At 46.8% G+C, this 16,388-nt stretch overlaps 1 protein-coding gene across 6 annotated transcripts in view; it reads right to left on the bottom strand.

The window, feature by feature from the left end:
• Positions 1 to 5,761: 5,761 nt before the first annotated feature.
• Positions 5,762 to 16,388, bottom strand: part of VTI1A (vesicle transport through interaction with t-SNAREs 1A) — a 378,820-nt gene continuing 368,193 nt past the window's right edge. For 2 of the 6 annotated variants that reach the window (XM_049855514.1, XM_049855515.1), the window contains one exon: positions 5,762 to 13,067. In XM_049855514.1, coding sequence (XP_049711471.1) covers positions 12,974 to 13,067 — 94 coding nt within the window. In that variant the 3' untranslated portion in view covers positions 5,762 to 12,973. The remainder of the gene's footprint in view (positions 13,068 to 16,388) is intronic. The other 4 variants (XM_049855517.1, XM_049855523.1, XM_049855516.1 and 1 more) reach the window with 3 other exon arrangements.

Below are 16,388 nucleotides of genomic sequence, written 5' to 3'. Positions count from 1 at the left end.
GCGTTGGCTCTGTCGCATGGTGATCTTGTACATAATAGAATGAAGTGTTGCCCGGTCCTGTGCCATCTTCATCATTGTTGATATGTCTGAGTCCGTTGTTGTGGCTAGAAATCAAATGGGGTTACCTAATTTTTATTCTCTTCTGAAATCATACTATCGGGTACACCATTTAATGTTCAGACTCCTTTGGAGGCAACTCAATATAAATGGATTCACTCATTCTATAAATGTTATCTTACAGTGGTAACGCTTTTACAGACTATGACAGTTGCTACTTCGGACCCATTCAATCCTTGGGCTGTTGAAGCCTCGAACCTCAGGCAGGCCGACTGAAGGCTGCTCTTGAAAATTCCATGATGTTAGCTTTGGGAACAATTCTGAAATAGTAATACCAGCCCCTTGCAAGTATAAGCGGAATTCAGATTTTCATGATTCCAAGAAGATGACATCCCTCAACCCAGACCTGCTTGGTACCTACCCTCCTGGGTTCTGGTACCTTTGTACTGAGCTCTGAAACCCAGGGCCTCAGTGGGAAATAAAATAGATGGCTGCAGAAAACAATGACTGATCTTGGCCCACACAGCTCTTGGGCTGGGTGAAGCCTTTCCACGTCATAATTTGCTTGGATTCCAAATAACATCTCTCTGGGTGCTTATGCTTCCGTGTTCACAGGGGCTTTAAGACAGCGCTTCAGCTCTAGAACATAATACCCAGGGAGACTACTTGGGCAAGAGAGAGATTTGACAATGGGGGTTTATCCCACATGAAGGGGACTGAAGTTTCTCCGGATGCCAGTCCCACTCCCCATTTCAGAAAGAAAGGTTTGTGGATCCAAGGCTGTGGACTGGCACCCATGTTGGTTTCTAAAGTGCCCTCATGGATTTTATCCAAGTGCATCTTCGTAAGGTGCCTGTGAGCAACAGTGGGGCAAGCACAATGCTAAAGCTCTGGTTTCTTGATGGGAGAATGGAAGATTAAGAGGGACAGGACTCATTCTCATCCAAGCAGACTGGCTCCATGATATGTGTGACCCACTGCAAAATGCAAGTGTGCAGCCTCTTGTTCAAAAAACCAAGGAACAAGGCTTTTTCCTTTCTTCCCCCTCTTACTCCACTTGTCATGGTGTTTTTAATTTGCTAGGTAATGTCATTCTAAGTTAAAGAATAGTTAGACAAATCATTTGCATGGATTTTTACCGTTCATCTTTATATTGTGCAATGCCAGTTTTAAATGCAGGTATCAGGATACTTAACATGAATGCAGAATCACCAAAATTACATAACTTGTATTTAGTGGCTTCTCTTTGGAGGGTACCTGAAACTGGCCAGAAAGACAAGCCAGACTCAGGAAGGTTAGGAGGAGGAATAGACAGTTCCCCCAGGCATGGAGTAGCCAATGGAGCACTTCCTCAGATGAAGAAATGATCACAGGGCCCATGCAGTGTAAGTTCAGACCCTCATGGACTCCTAGACCGTGCTTTGTGACTTGGGCATGCACAGGCATACTCAAGTTTGGCTTCTGGGTTCCCCCTCCTGCTTGCTGCTAGACCAACATGCTGTGGCCAGGAGCAGGGAAGTTGAGCCAGGCATGTCTTCTTTCCATGGGCTCACCACCCCAACCAACAGCAGATGGGCAACCTCCAACAGTATTACAAATTTTGTGCCTGGGGCTGCTGCCACGATGCCCCAAGGTGCCACGAGGTACACTTGCCTGACCTTCTCCAGGCCTGCTCCAGGCTTTCATCAGGGCAGGGTGGCAGTGTTGCTGGGTAGGGTGGAGGGTGGAGGCCATGCAGGGCTGGGGCTATAGGGGGTAGAGGAGCAAGTACCTGAGAATCTGATCTGGGAAGTGGGGAGGTGGAATTGCACATGAGCTGAGGCTCCAGGCCCCCAGCATGTGCTCCATTGGACTTCACTTCCAAAACACAAACTCAAAGAGAAAATGGTTAAGAATTTCAATACGGCAACCAGAAAACATTGAACCCCAAGCGTGGGGCCCTTCTGAGCATGGGGCCCCATGTGACTGCACTGGTCCTAAGTCCATGAAGTCAGCCTGCATCTAAGACCATTCAGAAGCTCAACACACCAACTCTCCCAGTCTAGAAGGTTCTACACACCAGAAGCTGCCATCTCATCCTTAGGCCCTTCGCCCTCCCTTTGCCAGGAACGTTCCTTTTTAACTGCCATGGTTGACTTGGAGCTGTTAGAGACCTGTCTTCCTGAGAGACCTTCTAGCCCAACTTTCCCCTTGGCTGGATCGGGGAACTGAAGCCTGAGCAGGTTATGACTTGCCTAAGGCCACATATCAGGGCCCAGAGCCCTGGGTACCTGAGGCTCAAGTCAACAGAGAAGATGCTGGACTTGAGGAAAAGACAATGCCTCACTGGGACTCCTTGCCAGGGTGTGACTGCACTTCCACCACCACTACCAGGGCCTGTGACTATGTTCAAGGTCTTCTCATTTCTAAAGCAGCACCCTCTACACCAACAGCCCAGAAGTTTCTGAGGGTCCCCTGTGGGCTCAGCATCAGGGTGGGGCCTCTAATTATTACATAATTCTTTCTCACAAGAGTCTGCATGTGTGTGGGTGGTGGTGGTGACTAGTGATGGTGGTGGATAGGAAGGGATTGCAGGGAACTGAGGACAGAAATACTTCTCTCAAGTGAAACTAGGAGCTCAGCTGAGGAGAGACTCAGTGAGTCCCTGCCAGTTCCTCAAAAGGGTAAAGATTGGACATTCAGGGAAAAAAATAATCATAGCCAACACCAGTGGAACTGAGCTTTTCTGTACATGTTGGTTTAAAACATGTAACTGAGAAACCTTACAACGTTGCAGTGGCTTGAAGGCCAACTTTACAGAGGAGGCCACTAGCCCTGTGGTGGCCCTTCTGAGCCTGAGCTGAGGGAAAGATCTGGCCTGGAGTTGCTGAAGAGGAGGACGACAAAGATAAAAGTTCTAGAATGTGATGCTACTTGAAGTTCGCCTCCTTGTGCAGAGGGAAGACGCCACACAGGAAGTGAAGACCTGGAGTCCACCTCTGGTCCCATCACCCATTTGCTGGGTGACTTCGAGTAGCTTTGTCCCCTCTCTGAGCTCCATTTCCTCATCTGAATCCAAGCAGGCTGGCCAAAATGTCCCCCAAAGCCTGCAGAGCTCGTGGGTTCTGGGAATCTGAGTGCCTCCGCCTGGCTAGCTTTTGCTAACCCTCCCTGATGCCAAAATGGCCCATATGGAGCTCAAGAGACTCGACCCCACTTTTGCTCATTTCAAAACCCTGCTTTCCTTGGCTCTAAGGGTTTCATCTCCCTCACAAAGGAGTTCAGAGAGGCCTGGCCCAGGCCGCATTGGCTGGGATGCCCAGCTCCTCCCCTCCTGAGTTCCACATACCCAGACATCAAAGTTTCTCCACTGTCTGGGGGTGGGGGCCCCAAATCAGCCAGTCTCCCAAACCTAGATTCTGCTTCTATTTTCCCCTTTCCGCATGGGGATGGAGAGAGGAGAAGAAGGAGAGCGAAGCCTTTGAAAACGGCTACTGCTCATTTCCTCCCTGCTCACCGCTCAGCGCTTAGCAATTCACCTTGCAGGCGAGCCCAGCCATGCTCCCGTGGTGTACCTTTTAGCCACGCGGCAACTTTTTTCCCTTTTATGATATTTTGGGTTTCTGATTGCCCGCCAAGTCAAGCCTTTATCGTTTAATAAGCAGAAAAAAGAAAAAAGAAAGAAAAAAATCCTCCAAGCCAGCCTTGGTCTAAACGGTCCCCCTCCCTGTCCTGGACCTCTCCTAGGTGAGCCCTGGACATGGGGCAGGAGCTGGTGGGGCCACTCACCTGCTGCCAAGTGCCATCTCCATTAGGGCTCTTTTGCAGATATGCTCATGTTCATTGCAAGGAGGTGTGGACACTCTGCATTGTCCCTTTGGAGAGGGCTTTGCCCAGTAATTCATTGATGTCAGAAGGCAGGTGGGAGGTGGCAGAGGCAAGGCCATCTCAATGTGATTTCAAGATCCTGGGATCAGCTGGCGAGTCAGGACACTGGGAATGAACGCTGCTCTGACCACCAGCCCCAGTGCCGTAAGAGGATTTCATCTGTTTTCTTATTGATCTTCTTCACCAGATGTCCTCAGGCCCTGGCACATAGCAGATGCCAAGAAATATTTATCTAAGAGATGAATAAATCCGATGACACCTCTCATGCTTGAAACAGGGAAAGGTTTGATTATTTAGAAGTCTAGTCAGGACAATAATGACCTCACTGAAGCCATCCAGTTCTCCTCACTCTGTCATCTCTCTCTTTCCCTAGAAATGCAGCCTCGAGCTCGAGAGGAACAGCTTGGATGAATAAGTTAGACAGGAATTTAGCAGAGAGAGGCATTGAGGGTCAAAACCAAGACGCCTGGGTGGGGCAGCATGGGGAAGATCTGCTCAGGGTGTAAAGAATCCATTTTGGGCTCTTCACCAAATGCCAAATAGTACAAAGCAGCCATCTTGGACTCCTGTCGCTTGGCAGGGCTGTGATGAGGCAAGGCTAGAGGAATTCACCAAGAGAAACAATTTACTGGAGCCCAGGGTTCTAACTACCTCTGTCTTCCTGCTTTCTCTCCATCCTTCCCAGCCAAGGGCACTACCATGGGAACTGCCAGGGGACCCTCACCAGTGGCCTTTCCTTGGCCAAGCCCATTCTTAGACCACTCATGTTTGCTTGAGTACAGCCCTGGGCCAGAGCACAGTCCTTACAATAACATGGTCAGGCTGTGGGCTTCGAGGGCCATGCTGTGTCCCAAGTAACCCATCTGTTACCCAATGGTTCAGCTGATATCCCTGCAGGGAGCTGGTCTCCAGGGAACCAAGGCCTCCTCTCCTTCTCCCAAAGACTACAAACCTCTCACTCCCACTGGTGGCAGGTCTCTCTTCTCTTTACCTGCCTCACTGCCCCTAAATCCAAAATCTGCCCCTAAATTCAAAATTGTGCAGAAGTATCAGTGATGGATGGAACTGAAACTGCCTAGACAGCTGCATTTTCCTAGGGCTCAAGATTGGAGACCAGAGAAGTCAATCTTTAAAGATGGGCTTTCAGGCATCTACCATCCTATGGGGCGTCACTGTGCCGAGGCGTGGCTGACCTCACAATCGTATATCTCTCAAAGGGCCAGGGCCTTGGCCACTTCCTGTGTCTGGAAGACTTGCAAACTGGGGGAAGGGGACAGTCCAGCTGGAGTTTCATGGAGAGGGACTGGCAGGGCTTTGGTCCCAGCTGGTTTGCCAGCTTATGGCTGACAGTTCTCCATTGAATTTAACAACGTCCTTCCCCCAAGGAGGTGATGGATTCTAACCACGTTCTGGGCTCCTCTCCCTTCTGATGGGGTAAAAAAAAAACAAAAACCAAACCCGTTGCTGTCGAGTCGATTCCGACTCATAGTGACCCTATAGGACAGAGAACTGCCCCATAGGGTTTCTAAAGAGTTCCAGGTGGATGCAAACTGCCGGCCTTTTGATTAGCAGCCATGGCTCTTAACTGCTATGCTGCCAGGGTTTCCTCTGATGGGGTAAAAAAAAAAAAAAAAATTGGAAAATTAACAGGAAAATGAAGTACAGTAGCCAAAGTGCTGAGTGCAAAGCTGACACACAGTAGGGCCTCAGTAAGTGTTGGCCAGGGCTTCAAACTGATTATTCTTGGTTCAATCATGGCCAAAGAAGTGACACCAGGAAAATTTGGGTGAATCAGAACCATAACTGGAACAGGAAAAATTATGGGATAAAGCCCTGCTAGAAGCACTATATTTTATATTTAGAAGCTTAATCTCTCTTAGAAAACAAGGACAGCATAAGCATTGCATAGCAACCAAATCTCTCGCAGTTGGATTTTGTGCAGAGTCAGAAACAGCGGTGTCCCGCTCAAATACGGTGGCTGACTGTGCCGCTTTAAATGTGTGTTGCTTTCCTCAGTCCTGGCAATAATGCAGTGTCATGCATCAGGCTTCTGAAAGGGCTTACTATGGCTCTTCCGAGTCTTCCATTCCAGGGCTTTGACCTATAATTTTTCCTGTTCTGGGTATGGTTCCAGATCACCCAAATTTAAAAAATTTGAGTCTCTTCTGGTTTCACTTTGTTGACCATAACTGAACCGGCTGACCTGATTCAAAGCCCTGGTGTTGGCTGAGGGCACCTCTGTGGCCTGAGCCCCTGGCAGTGCCTTCTACAGAGAAGCTGGAACTGAGGAGTTCACTCTCAACTCTATGGGGCTTCCACACGCAAAAAGATTTCTCTCCAGCTTGGGTACTTTCCCTGGCAAAATAAGTTAAAAATAAAAAAGTTGGGCTGAGCTGGAGAAGGGCCTTGGTTCCCTCTGGTCCTGTCCCCTCCTGAACACACCTGAGGGAGGCCGGGGGAGGTGGGCAGGCAGAGGCCGGCTGCATGAATGGTACCCGGCCTGCCCCCAGGAAAAGTCCAGGCAGCTCTCAGCAGAGCTGCGCGTGCAGCCGATCAATATGGGCTTCGGAGCTGCTGAGCTATTATTCACGCCAAAGGGCCTTGTTTGGATGAAGCAAAGAAGGGGTGCACAAGTTCACGGAATTACAGTTCAGAGCTCTGCTTCTTGGTGTTATTCCCTCTCTCTGTGGTGCCTTCGTTATTTATGCAGCGCGAGTAACGAGGCGATTCAGGATGAGGAATTGCTTTCCCTACAGCATGCTGGGAGTTTTATGAGACAAGGCAACAGGGGTTTGTGTGATTCGGGCAGGGTCCCAGGAGAGGTGCACTCTGTCTTTCCCCCTCTTTGGCTACCCTCTCTAATGGGCCCAGAGGAGTACAAAGTGGGGCCTACTTGCCTGTGTTCCTCCCTCTTGGCTACTCCCTGGAATGGGCCCTCCTAACCACTTCCTGCCCCTTAGTGCTGGGGACTCTCTCCATCCTTCACCTGTACACCATCTGTTTCTCACCTCTTTACACATTACCAACCCACTTGTCCTGCCATCTTGGTTTTGCCCTGCCATCTTGGTTTTCCTTTGCCATTTTGGTTTTGACTTCCACATTGGTTTATCCCCGACATCTTGGTTTTCCTGTACCATCTTGGTTTTTCCCTACTGGGCTCTGATAAACTGGCTCTGGAGTGTTCACCTTGTTACTGAGCTGGAATCCCAAGGGCGGTAGGCAGCCTTTCTCAGTGCTCCCTGTGTCTTCGCACCTCCCCATTAGGATTGCACACTGACCCTGGCTCAATCACCAATTTCAAGACCCTGTATCCAGCTTTGGCTCCAATCACACACATTCTTCCTCTGCCTGAGCTTGGCTGCTCTTGGGTGCCCTTCAACAACGACCTTTTTGGATGCAGTGCCTGTGGCTCCGAGAACTTTTCTGGACTGTCCTTCCCTAAGTCACATGCCCCATTTAGAAAAGGCTGGCATATTATCTAAGAGTCACCTTGCAGATACCACTGATTGGAGCAGAGTAAGCTATGTGTCTTAGTCATCTAGTGCTGCTACAACAGAAATACTACAAGAGGATGGCTTCAACAAAGAGAAATTTATTCTCCAACAGTCCGAATTCAGGGTGCTAGCTCTAGGGCATGGCTTTCTCTGTTGGCTCTGGAGGAAGGTCCTTGTCATTAATCTTCCCTTGGTCTAGGATCTTCGTGCAGGAACTCTGGGTCCAAAGGATGTGCTCTGTTCCTGGTGCTGCTTTCTTGATGGTATGAAGTCCCCATGTCTCTCTGCTCACTTCTCCCTTTTTTATCTCAAAAGGCATTGGCTTAAGACACAACTTAATCTTGTAGATTGAGTCCTGCCTCATTAACATGACTGTCACTAATCCCATCTCATTAACATCATAGGGATAGGACTTACAACACAGGAAAATCATATCATATGACAAAATGGTGGACAATCACACAATACTGGGAATCGTGGCCTAGCCAAGTTGACAGATATTTTTGTTGGACACTATTCAATCCATGACACCATGTAAACCAGAGAAGTTTCCTGGGGTCTAGTTTAGGTTTAGTTCAGCATAACATGAGGCAGCACCCTCAACCTGGGTCCCTGGGAACTGGACTGGGGACTTGGAGCATATCTTCTGCTGAGTTGTGGAAGCATCCCAAGGGTGGTAGGTTGTCATGTGACTAGTCTGGAATGGGCTAAAATGAAGACTTGAGACCCTCCAGATCCTGGTGCATCATCACTGACAGTGGTTGATGAGGGCACAGAGTGAGGCTTGAGACCAGGTCTCACCTGGCTCATACCTACAGGCTGGCCTCTCCCATGCCACTGTCCTTGGGTGGGTGGTGCTGAAAGATGTTGCATTGAGCATGGGTCGTGTACCATCTGTTCCATTCACACCCCTAGTGTCACTGCCTAAGAAGTCTGGTTCCTCTGGGGATGCAAGGGTGGGAGTAGAAAGAGGCTGGGAGAAAGGTATCTCTGGTTCCCTGACAGTGAACAGGATGCCCGAGCCCTGAAGTGCCAATGAACCAGGCCTCTGAGGGTGACTTCCATGGTTCTGTAAACTCATAGAATCAAACTGGGCAACCAGGTGCAGCCAGTGGCTATGGCATGGAGAACGTCATCGACTTCTGGTCTAGGATGATAGGATGGAGCTGTTTCCTTTGAGGCCCCTCAAATGCATACCCACTACCGTAGAAAAGCTGATCAATTCACCAATGGCAAATCACAGAAACGAAAGCAGGCAGAAGGAAGGTCAAGCCCAGCAAAGCGCCGTTCCTGTTGCCTGTTACTATGTGCAATCAGCTTCAGTTGACTGTAGAGTCTCCCAGACGCTCTCCTCACCCACCCTCATGCACGGGCCAACTGGACCCACAAGAGTCTTCCTTTAAGTTGTCCCTACTTACTCTCTCTCCAGACCACAGTCCTCCAACCACACACTCAGGCAAAGGGGGAGGCAAGTGAGCCAGGAACGGGGACTCACAGCGATTCCTTTGAAACCAGCCCCACCACAACCAACCAACAGTCCTTGGCTCTGGCCTCGTCCTCCCAGGAAAGCTGCCTCTACTTCCAAGCACCCATTGCCCCACTAGGCTATCAGCTCAAACCAAAGTGATGAGGAAATCATTGCTTGGATGTGGGCAAAAACAGTTAATTCTCAACTACGTTGATAAACAGCTATAAATATTTATGCTGGGAAATTTCATTATTTAAAAATTCTGCTCTAAATTTCCAGCTCACTCCATGAAGAATGCCTGCTGAACAGGTTGCAAATTAAGAACAATTATTTTCCTCTTCTGCATCTGAATATAACTTACAGCTAAAGTCATTTAAAGGGGTTAACATCAACCTTAATTAAATATTAAAGTGGGCCTGTACCTGCTGCTATTGTTGCCCCTTCGAATAAGATATAACCTATTTTTGACAAGTTTTCATCTTTCTCTGTGGAAGACGCTACATGAAACCAAATCAGTGGCAAAGAGGAGAGTAATGAATAATCTATTTCATATTCCAACAGTACCCAGAGCTCAGAGTGGAAAAATATTCAGTCAGATGATGGTGAGAAGCTGGTGGGGTAGCACATGACACAGCTAATGTTTAAATAATAATAATAATAATAAAAAAGCGATAAACAAATCATTAGCCCTTAACAGTTGTTTAATGCAATTTGTTAATGAACGTAATGGTGGGGACTAATAATGAAAGAAAATAAAAACGTCTAAACAGGCGCCAAGTTGCTGGCTATACGCAATTATTTCCTTGTCAAGTTTTTATGATTTAATGAGCTCCTCTGGGACTGACGGCTGTCAGTCAGTCGTGACTTTTTGACACCATTACAACTTCAAATACAGCAGCAGGCAGGCTGTTTTCCTCGGATTTGAAATACTGAAATGATCTGACAGTTTTAAAGAAAAGATGTGCAAAAAAAAAAGAGAAAGAGAGAGGGAGAGAAAGACAGTTGGTTTTCTTTTCCTTTTTTCCCCCCCTCCCTCCTTCTACGGGGCAGATAATCTCTGGATGCTGTTTGGTAATGAAAACCCAATCACTGAGGTCATTATCTGATGAGGTTTTTGGAACAGGCAGGCTTTTTTCCCCCTCTTTATTTCTTTACTTAATGATAACCCTCAATGGGCTTGCCCCGCATGGGACGGCCAGAGCCGCACAATTTTGTTCACCATTAATTTCAGCCTTTGAAGCTCAGGGCTCAGAAGCAGTAGCAAAGCAAACCCCCCACCAAGCTGGTTCCAAAATAAGATTTCTTCAATCCAGCCTGCCTTAAACAGAATAGCAAATGGCCTCCCAGCCCAGGCCTGGGCTGACGTCAATCCCGCTGCATTTGTAGGCCTTCTTCGCCTTCAACATGGAGCATTTAAAACTCTTTATGACTTAAGAGACTTTAATTAAATTGCTTTTGATTTGGGAGCAGGGTAGCATCCGCTGTATTTATTCTGTCAGGAAAACTGTTTAGGTGGCAGCATGAATTTTACATGGCAAGAGCTTCTGTCTCCTCTTCCTCATTGTCTTCATCTTCATCCTTTCCATCCCCCCTAAAATATCATTTTCAACAAAGGCTCCCAACTTCAGAAATATTCATCAGTTGAAGTCTACCTAATAAGTACCTAGAACTTTTCACAGATCTAAGACCTGCTTCGAATTTGTGGACTTTCTTCCTTCCCCAGTGGGGCAGGGAAGGAGAAAGAGTATTTTGCCTTCCTTGGGGCTCCTTTGCATCTCTTCTCCAGATGTTCACGGGACCTTCTGACTCACTTCCTCACAAAGCACTTATTACCCTGGTTGATGAGGTGGTCACTCTGGAGGTGGGTTTGATGGAGCTGTTAGGCCAAGGGCTACCTGTTCATCTTCTTTCCACTTCCAAGGTGCCCTCGGGCAGAAGTTAAATTGGGCAAAATCACAGGCAAGAGCTGATAAAGAGACGGAACTGAGAAGAAAACAAAACAAAACAAAAACCACTGAGAGGTGAGCATTGCACTCCTCTCTCTCATTTCATCTACTTCAACATGAGCCAAAGTTTCAGTTAAATGTTTAGGAGCCAGCAAGTTTAGATTAGAGGATCAACCTTGCTTGCTGGGTGGCCTTAGGAAGCGTATGCTGAGTAGGAGAAGGCTTGGAGGTGGCAAAAGTAGCTCCATAATGAGTTATACACGTTAGCTAAGATCGACAGTTTCGAAGGATGCCACCAGAGGGGCTGGTATAATTCTTCACAACGATCAGTGTTTCAGAATGAGGAGGTGTTTTTTTGTTTGTTTGCTTTTGAAAGTTTCCTTCAATGTTTTTAGCGGTACAGAATTCCGGTATCAGAATAAAAGATTCTTGCAGAGACGGATCCCTTCAGCTGATAGGGAAACTAACCCAGCCTCCCACTCCTCGGCTGTCCTCCTTCCCTCTGCTAGAATCCCACACCGTCCTCGGAAGTCAGACTGCAGCTTTATCTACACAATACTAAATGATTTATCGGAACACATGCGGGCCCTGGCCTGTTTCGATAAGTTCGATTTCTCTGGTGGCTTTTGCCATTCTGCATTTCCTTGCTAAACCATAATGGTTCTCTTCTGAGTTGGGAAAAAAATCAAGTGCTGCATCCAGGCAACTGTGACCCATGGATACAGGTGGTTAGCATTTTTATGAAGAGGATAGGTTTGCTTTCCAAGCATCCGAAGCTTCCAATTATATTCAAAAGATATCACGGACCCTGGAACTGCCTAAGAAGTCTTAAGAAAAACACTTTTTGCTTTACAAGTAGGGGAAAAATGGCCTCAGCTTGGACAACTTTAAGCTTGATTACAAGTGAACTCATTTTGAACACAATTCCCGTTACCCAAAGACAAAAAGAAATGAAAAGAAAATCACAGTGCATATTAGAGGTTTGAATACAGACTGAATTCAGGAAGGCTTTGCTAACATTTGTTAGTTTAAAAAACAAAAACCCAAGCTACCCTTTTTTTTTTTTTGAACACTCAGCAATCCCTTAATCTTTTAAAGGAGGTTAGTGAACATGTTCCATAAAGTTTATTTCTAGTGGGTCATCCATCCTATAGAACTCTACTATATTTATAATCACATTCGAAATTTCAGACTGCAGAGTCATGTTCTTGCTCTTACTGAAATATTCATGTTCTCTTTACATCCTGGATGGATGTGGAGAGAACCTTGTCAGACCTTTTGCATGTAAGAGGGCTGCTTTTGGCAGTGCGAATATTAAAACCTGAAGGATACAGAGATGCTTACACAGGTCAGGGGAGGTGAGGTCACAATTAAATACCACGCCAGGGCTCACTCTGCCAACAAATTCTGGGGAGTAAGGAAATTTTGGAAGGCAAGGGAATATTTCTTGTAGCCGGTAGCCAAAGTTGTGAAAACTGGACATCAGGTGGACTCAGCAAAAATATTCTTGGGTAAAAAATAAAAATACAAGGCAATAGAAAAATAGGGAAAGTGCTTAATCAATTTCCTGTACAACTGACATTAAATACCCACCTTTACAATGAAACCACTTGGGCAGGCTGGCTCTATTCATTATGCCTGGGTAGGAAGATGGCCCATCTGCTGGGGCAGTTCACTGGTTCCAGACCCTCATTTTCTCTGCACGGGTATCCTTGGATATCACAGAAGGGCAAGTTGGTGACAAGTGGTGTGAGGCAAACAGCCAGCCATGGAGCACACCCATCAGAAGCTCCATGGCGCCGTCTCCTAAACCATAGCCCCTGAGATGTCCACAGGGCAAGGAAGAATGGCACAAGGGTTCTTTTGATCAGTTGATGAAATGACCAAAAGGCACATAAACATCCACCTTCCCCTATAAAGAGCAAATCTGAGTGAAGACATCCCTAGAAGAGGAAACCAACCCACATGCAAACAGGCATAGAAAACATTTTTACACTCTTTGTGCTTCGGCTGCACACACAGCAGTGAGGAAGGGAGGGGTCACAGGGCCTGTCAGCGCAAAAGAATGATTCATGTGACCATTTTGTCTTAATTACTCAAAACAAGCCGTTGTTGCTGTTTGTCAAGGGACAGCTGATACATCAGTGTCTTTTGACAGAAAAAATAATCGCCATCAGGATGGTGATGACCACGATGATTGCCAGGATGACAAGAAGAATGCGGTTCTGGATGATTCTAGGAGAGAGCAAAGGGAGAGAAAAAACATCACACAGATAAACTGAAGGATATCTGCCAAAGACCATGCAAGACCAAGTTCGCTAATCAAACAATAGTGACACAGGTGGGGGTGGGGAGCCTGGTGTGTGTGCATGCATGTGTGTGTTAGGGGGTAGGGGGTGGAGATAGGCAGCTTTTTGGTTCTCCAAAGATACACAAGGTAAGGAAATGAACAACTCCATGGTGATGGTCACGCTGCACTTGGAGAAATGGTTACCGCAAAGCTGAGGGAATCAAATGGCTTTCCAGGCCCTGAGTACCATGTAGTCTCTTAAGTGATCAAGGGCCCCATGCGAGCTTCTAATTTAAAATGTGAGACGAGGCTCATTTTTTGCAGTGTTTCCTGATGAAGTGAGTGACTCCAAGGAAACACATGTCAGTAAGACCCAGGGAAAAGTAAAAGAGACTGAGGAAGAAAAGGACAGGATTAAGAAGCAAGTGTCAAACCTGCAGTTCAGGCTGCAAAACTTTCTGTCACTCTTGGCTCACGCTTGGTTATGCCATGAGGAAACGTTACATTTGCTCCATGGTAAAAAGATGGAAATGAGAAATAATAAAAAGTACCCCAGGTGCTGCTTCAGCATTTGTGGGTGGGCCCTCCCTCCCCTCTAGGGTTCCTAACCCCCCGGGTTCTGTCTCTGCTGAAAGCTGATGGGGTCCTGAGAACTCAGACGGAGAACCAGAAGGGAGACAGGCATCCTGGTTGCCTGCAGAGCACATCTCCTGAAGCTGTTTCATAATCTGTTACCTCATTCTGAGAAAAGAGGCTCAACATCAGAGTGCTTTGTTGAGACTTTCAAAGGGAACCCAGGTCAAACAGCCTCACCCACGCTCGCTCTCACAGAACCACATGGAAATAGAGAGTGGCTGGCAGCCTAGCCGGCTCTCCATCCAGTTAAAACCCAGTCCAACCATCCTCCAAACCCAATCCAACCATCCTCTAACTATCAGGCAGAAAAAGGCCTGCTGCCTTATTGGAGACACACAACACTGGACAGGGGTCTTCCAGAGGGAAGAGCAAGGTAGGTTTAAGCCAGGCCCCTGGTTTAACAAAGACTTCACCTTCCTAGTTTATATTTTTTAAATTTTGACTGCCAGCTTTATATAGAATTTATATAACAAAACATTTTCCATTTCAACTATTTTTATGTGTACAATTCAGTGACAATTATATTCACCATGCTGTGCAACCGTCACCACTATCTGTTTCCAAATTTTTCATCACCCTTAACAGAAACTCAAAGCTCTGGTGCCACAGTGGTTAAGAGCTCCACTGGTAACCAAAAGGTCAGTGGTTTGAATCCATCAGCTGCTTCTTGGAAACACTACGGGGCAGTTCTACTCTGTCTTTCAGGGTTGATATGAGTCGGAAACGACTCAGCGGCAACAGGTTTGGTTTTTTGGTTAATAGCAGCTCAGTACCCCTTAAGCAATAACTCCCTCTTCCCCCCTCAGCCCCTGCCTGTCCCGGTAGCTGCTAATATACTTTGGTCTCTGTGCATTTGCCTATTCCAGATATTTTATATAAGTGGGGTCAAACAATACTTGCCCTTTTGTGTCTGACATATTTCACTCTGCATCATGTTTTCAAGGTTCATCCATGTACGTATGAGAGCCTGATTTTTCTTTATGGCTGGGTAATATTGCATTGCATGTATACGCCATATTTTGTCTACCCATTCATCTCGTGATACACACACGGGTTGCTTCCACCTTTTGGCTATTGAATACTGCTGCAATGAACATCACGAGTATCTGTTTGAGTCCCTGCTTTCAAGTCTTTGGGTATATCTAGGAGTGGAATTGCTAGCTACTTTGTATCTTCACAAATAAATCTTTGCAGGGTCTTCACTGCCTTTTCTAGCTTCCGTATGAGTTTATTTCTTGGAAGGATGATGGCATCAGATTGTAGTTTTAGTCCAAGTTCCCCACATCTTCAGCTCCCAGTCTGACCCCTCACCCCCTTCTCCTCAAACCTAAACGGATGGATGGGAGCTGTCACATCAGACAGACCCACTCCCTTGTGGCACCCTAAAAGGACTAGCTCCCTCTCCTCCTGACAGGTTACAAAATGATCACATTTGCTGACACGTCTTCCGCAAAGTTGCATCGGTGCCTGTGTCCACTCTGCTCGCAGGAGATGAATGGTCCGCTTCGTCCTCATTCATCACCGGAGGCTCGGCTAAGATCTGTCTCGCTTATTTCTTCCCTTCCCCACTAGAAAGGCTGTGCCCCAACATTAATTTTTCTGCGATGACAGCTAATTCCGATTTAACAGGCCCTTATTTACTCCAAAGGTAGGAAGATTTTACTCCAAAGGTAGGAAGATTCTCTGTCCCCAAAATAAATAAAAATAGGCCGTCATGACTTATTAAAATGAAGCTAATTATGAACACTCATTGGTGTTGCTTGGTGGTTCAATGTAAAACGCAAACAGATTTTTTTTCCCTCTTTACTCTGTAAGGGGCAGAATTCTTCCCAACAGTCCCTACATATCCAGCTTGCCCAAGTCCCTGTGAAAATCTCTATTTACCACCGTCCCCCTCATCAGACTTCCAAAGGAAATCAGCAAAATTGAAACTTAGCAGTGAAACAGATTAAAAGCATGAAACTCTTTAAAATCCTGCCTTAAGTAAAACATGGTAACGGTATCGTGTCTCTTGTACGGCATGGTTGACAACCATTTTATTTGTGGGTTGAGGGCCCCCAGGCATCCATGATGCTAATTTACAAAGGATTAACTGTGGGTGTTACTTGTTTAATCTGAAGCATGGCTAGAAAAACGAATACACGGGAATCCAATTCTCAGCTCTTCCGGGCCTTCCTGATTGGGCTTCCCTCATTTCACGCCAAAGAAGAGTGGGCTCTACCCCCATGTTCTTCCCTAACAGCTCATGTGTTTAATTCACTCAGCACACACCTGATCCCCAATGGCTCTACCTCACTGCTGCCTCTCAGGGGTTCTGAAAGACCTTTCCATTCCCCCCTCCATGTGTGCACAGAGCGTGCCTGGCTTCCCCTCACAGCCCCCTCTCCAGCTTCTGTGGACTCACCTGTGTGGACAACGTGGAATTCACCTCTAGGGCTTCGGCACATGGCTGGCACATAGGCACTCAAATGATAATTGTAAGAGGGATGATAAGAACAGAGCCCAGCCAATGGATAATCATTCCATTCAAGAAAAGAGGGCAGAGAAATCTGTGCAAATTTAATTTGTAGGAAAACCTCAGGGAGCCTGCGAAGAAAGCCTGAATCGAAAAGGTCAAATACAGCCCACAA

Source organism: Elephas maximus, chromosome 16 (genome assembly GCF_024166365.1).
Source record: "Elephas maximus indicus isolate mEleMax1 chromosome 16, mEleMax1 primary haplotype, whole genome shotgun sequence".
Taxonomy (NCBI): domain Eukaryota; kingdom Metazoa; phylum Chordata; class Mammalia; order Proboscidea; family Elephantidae; genus Elephas; species Elephas maximus.
Note: the sequence above shows the minus strand (reverse complement) of the source record. Positions and strands in the feature narration are given on the sequence as shown.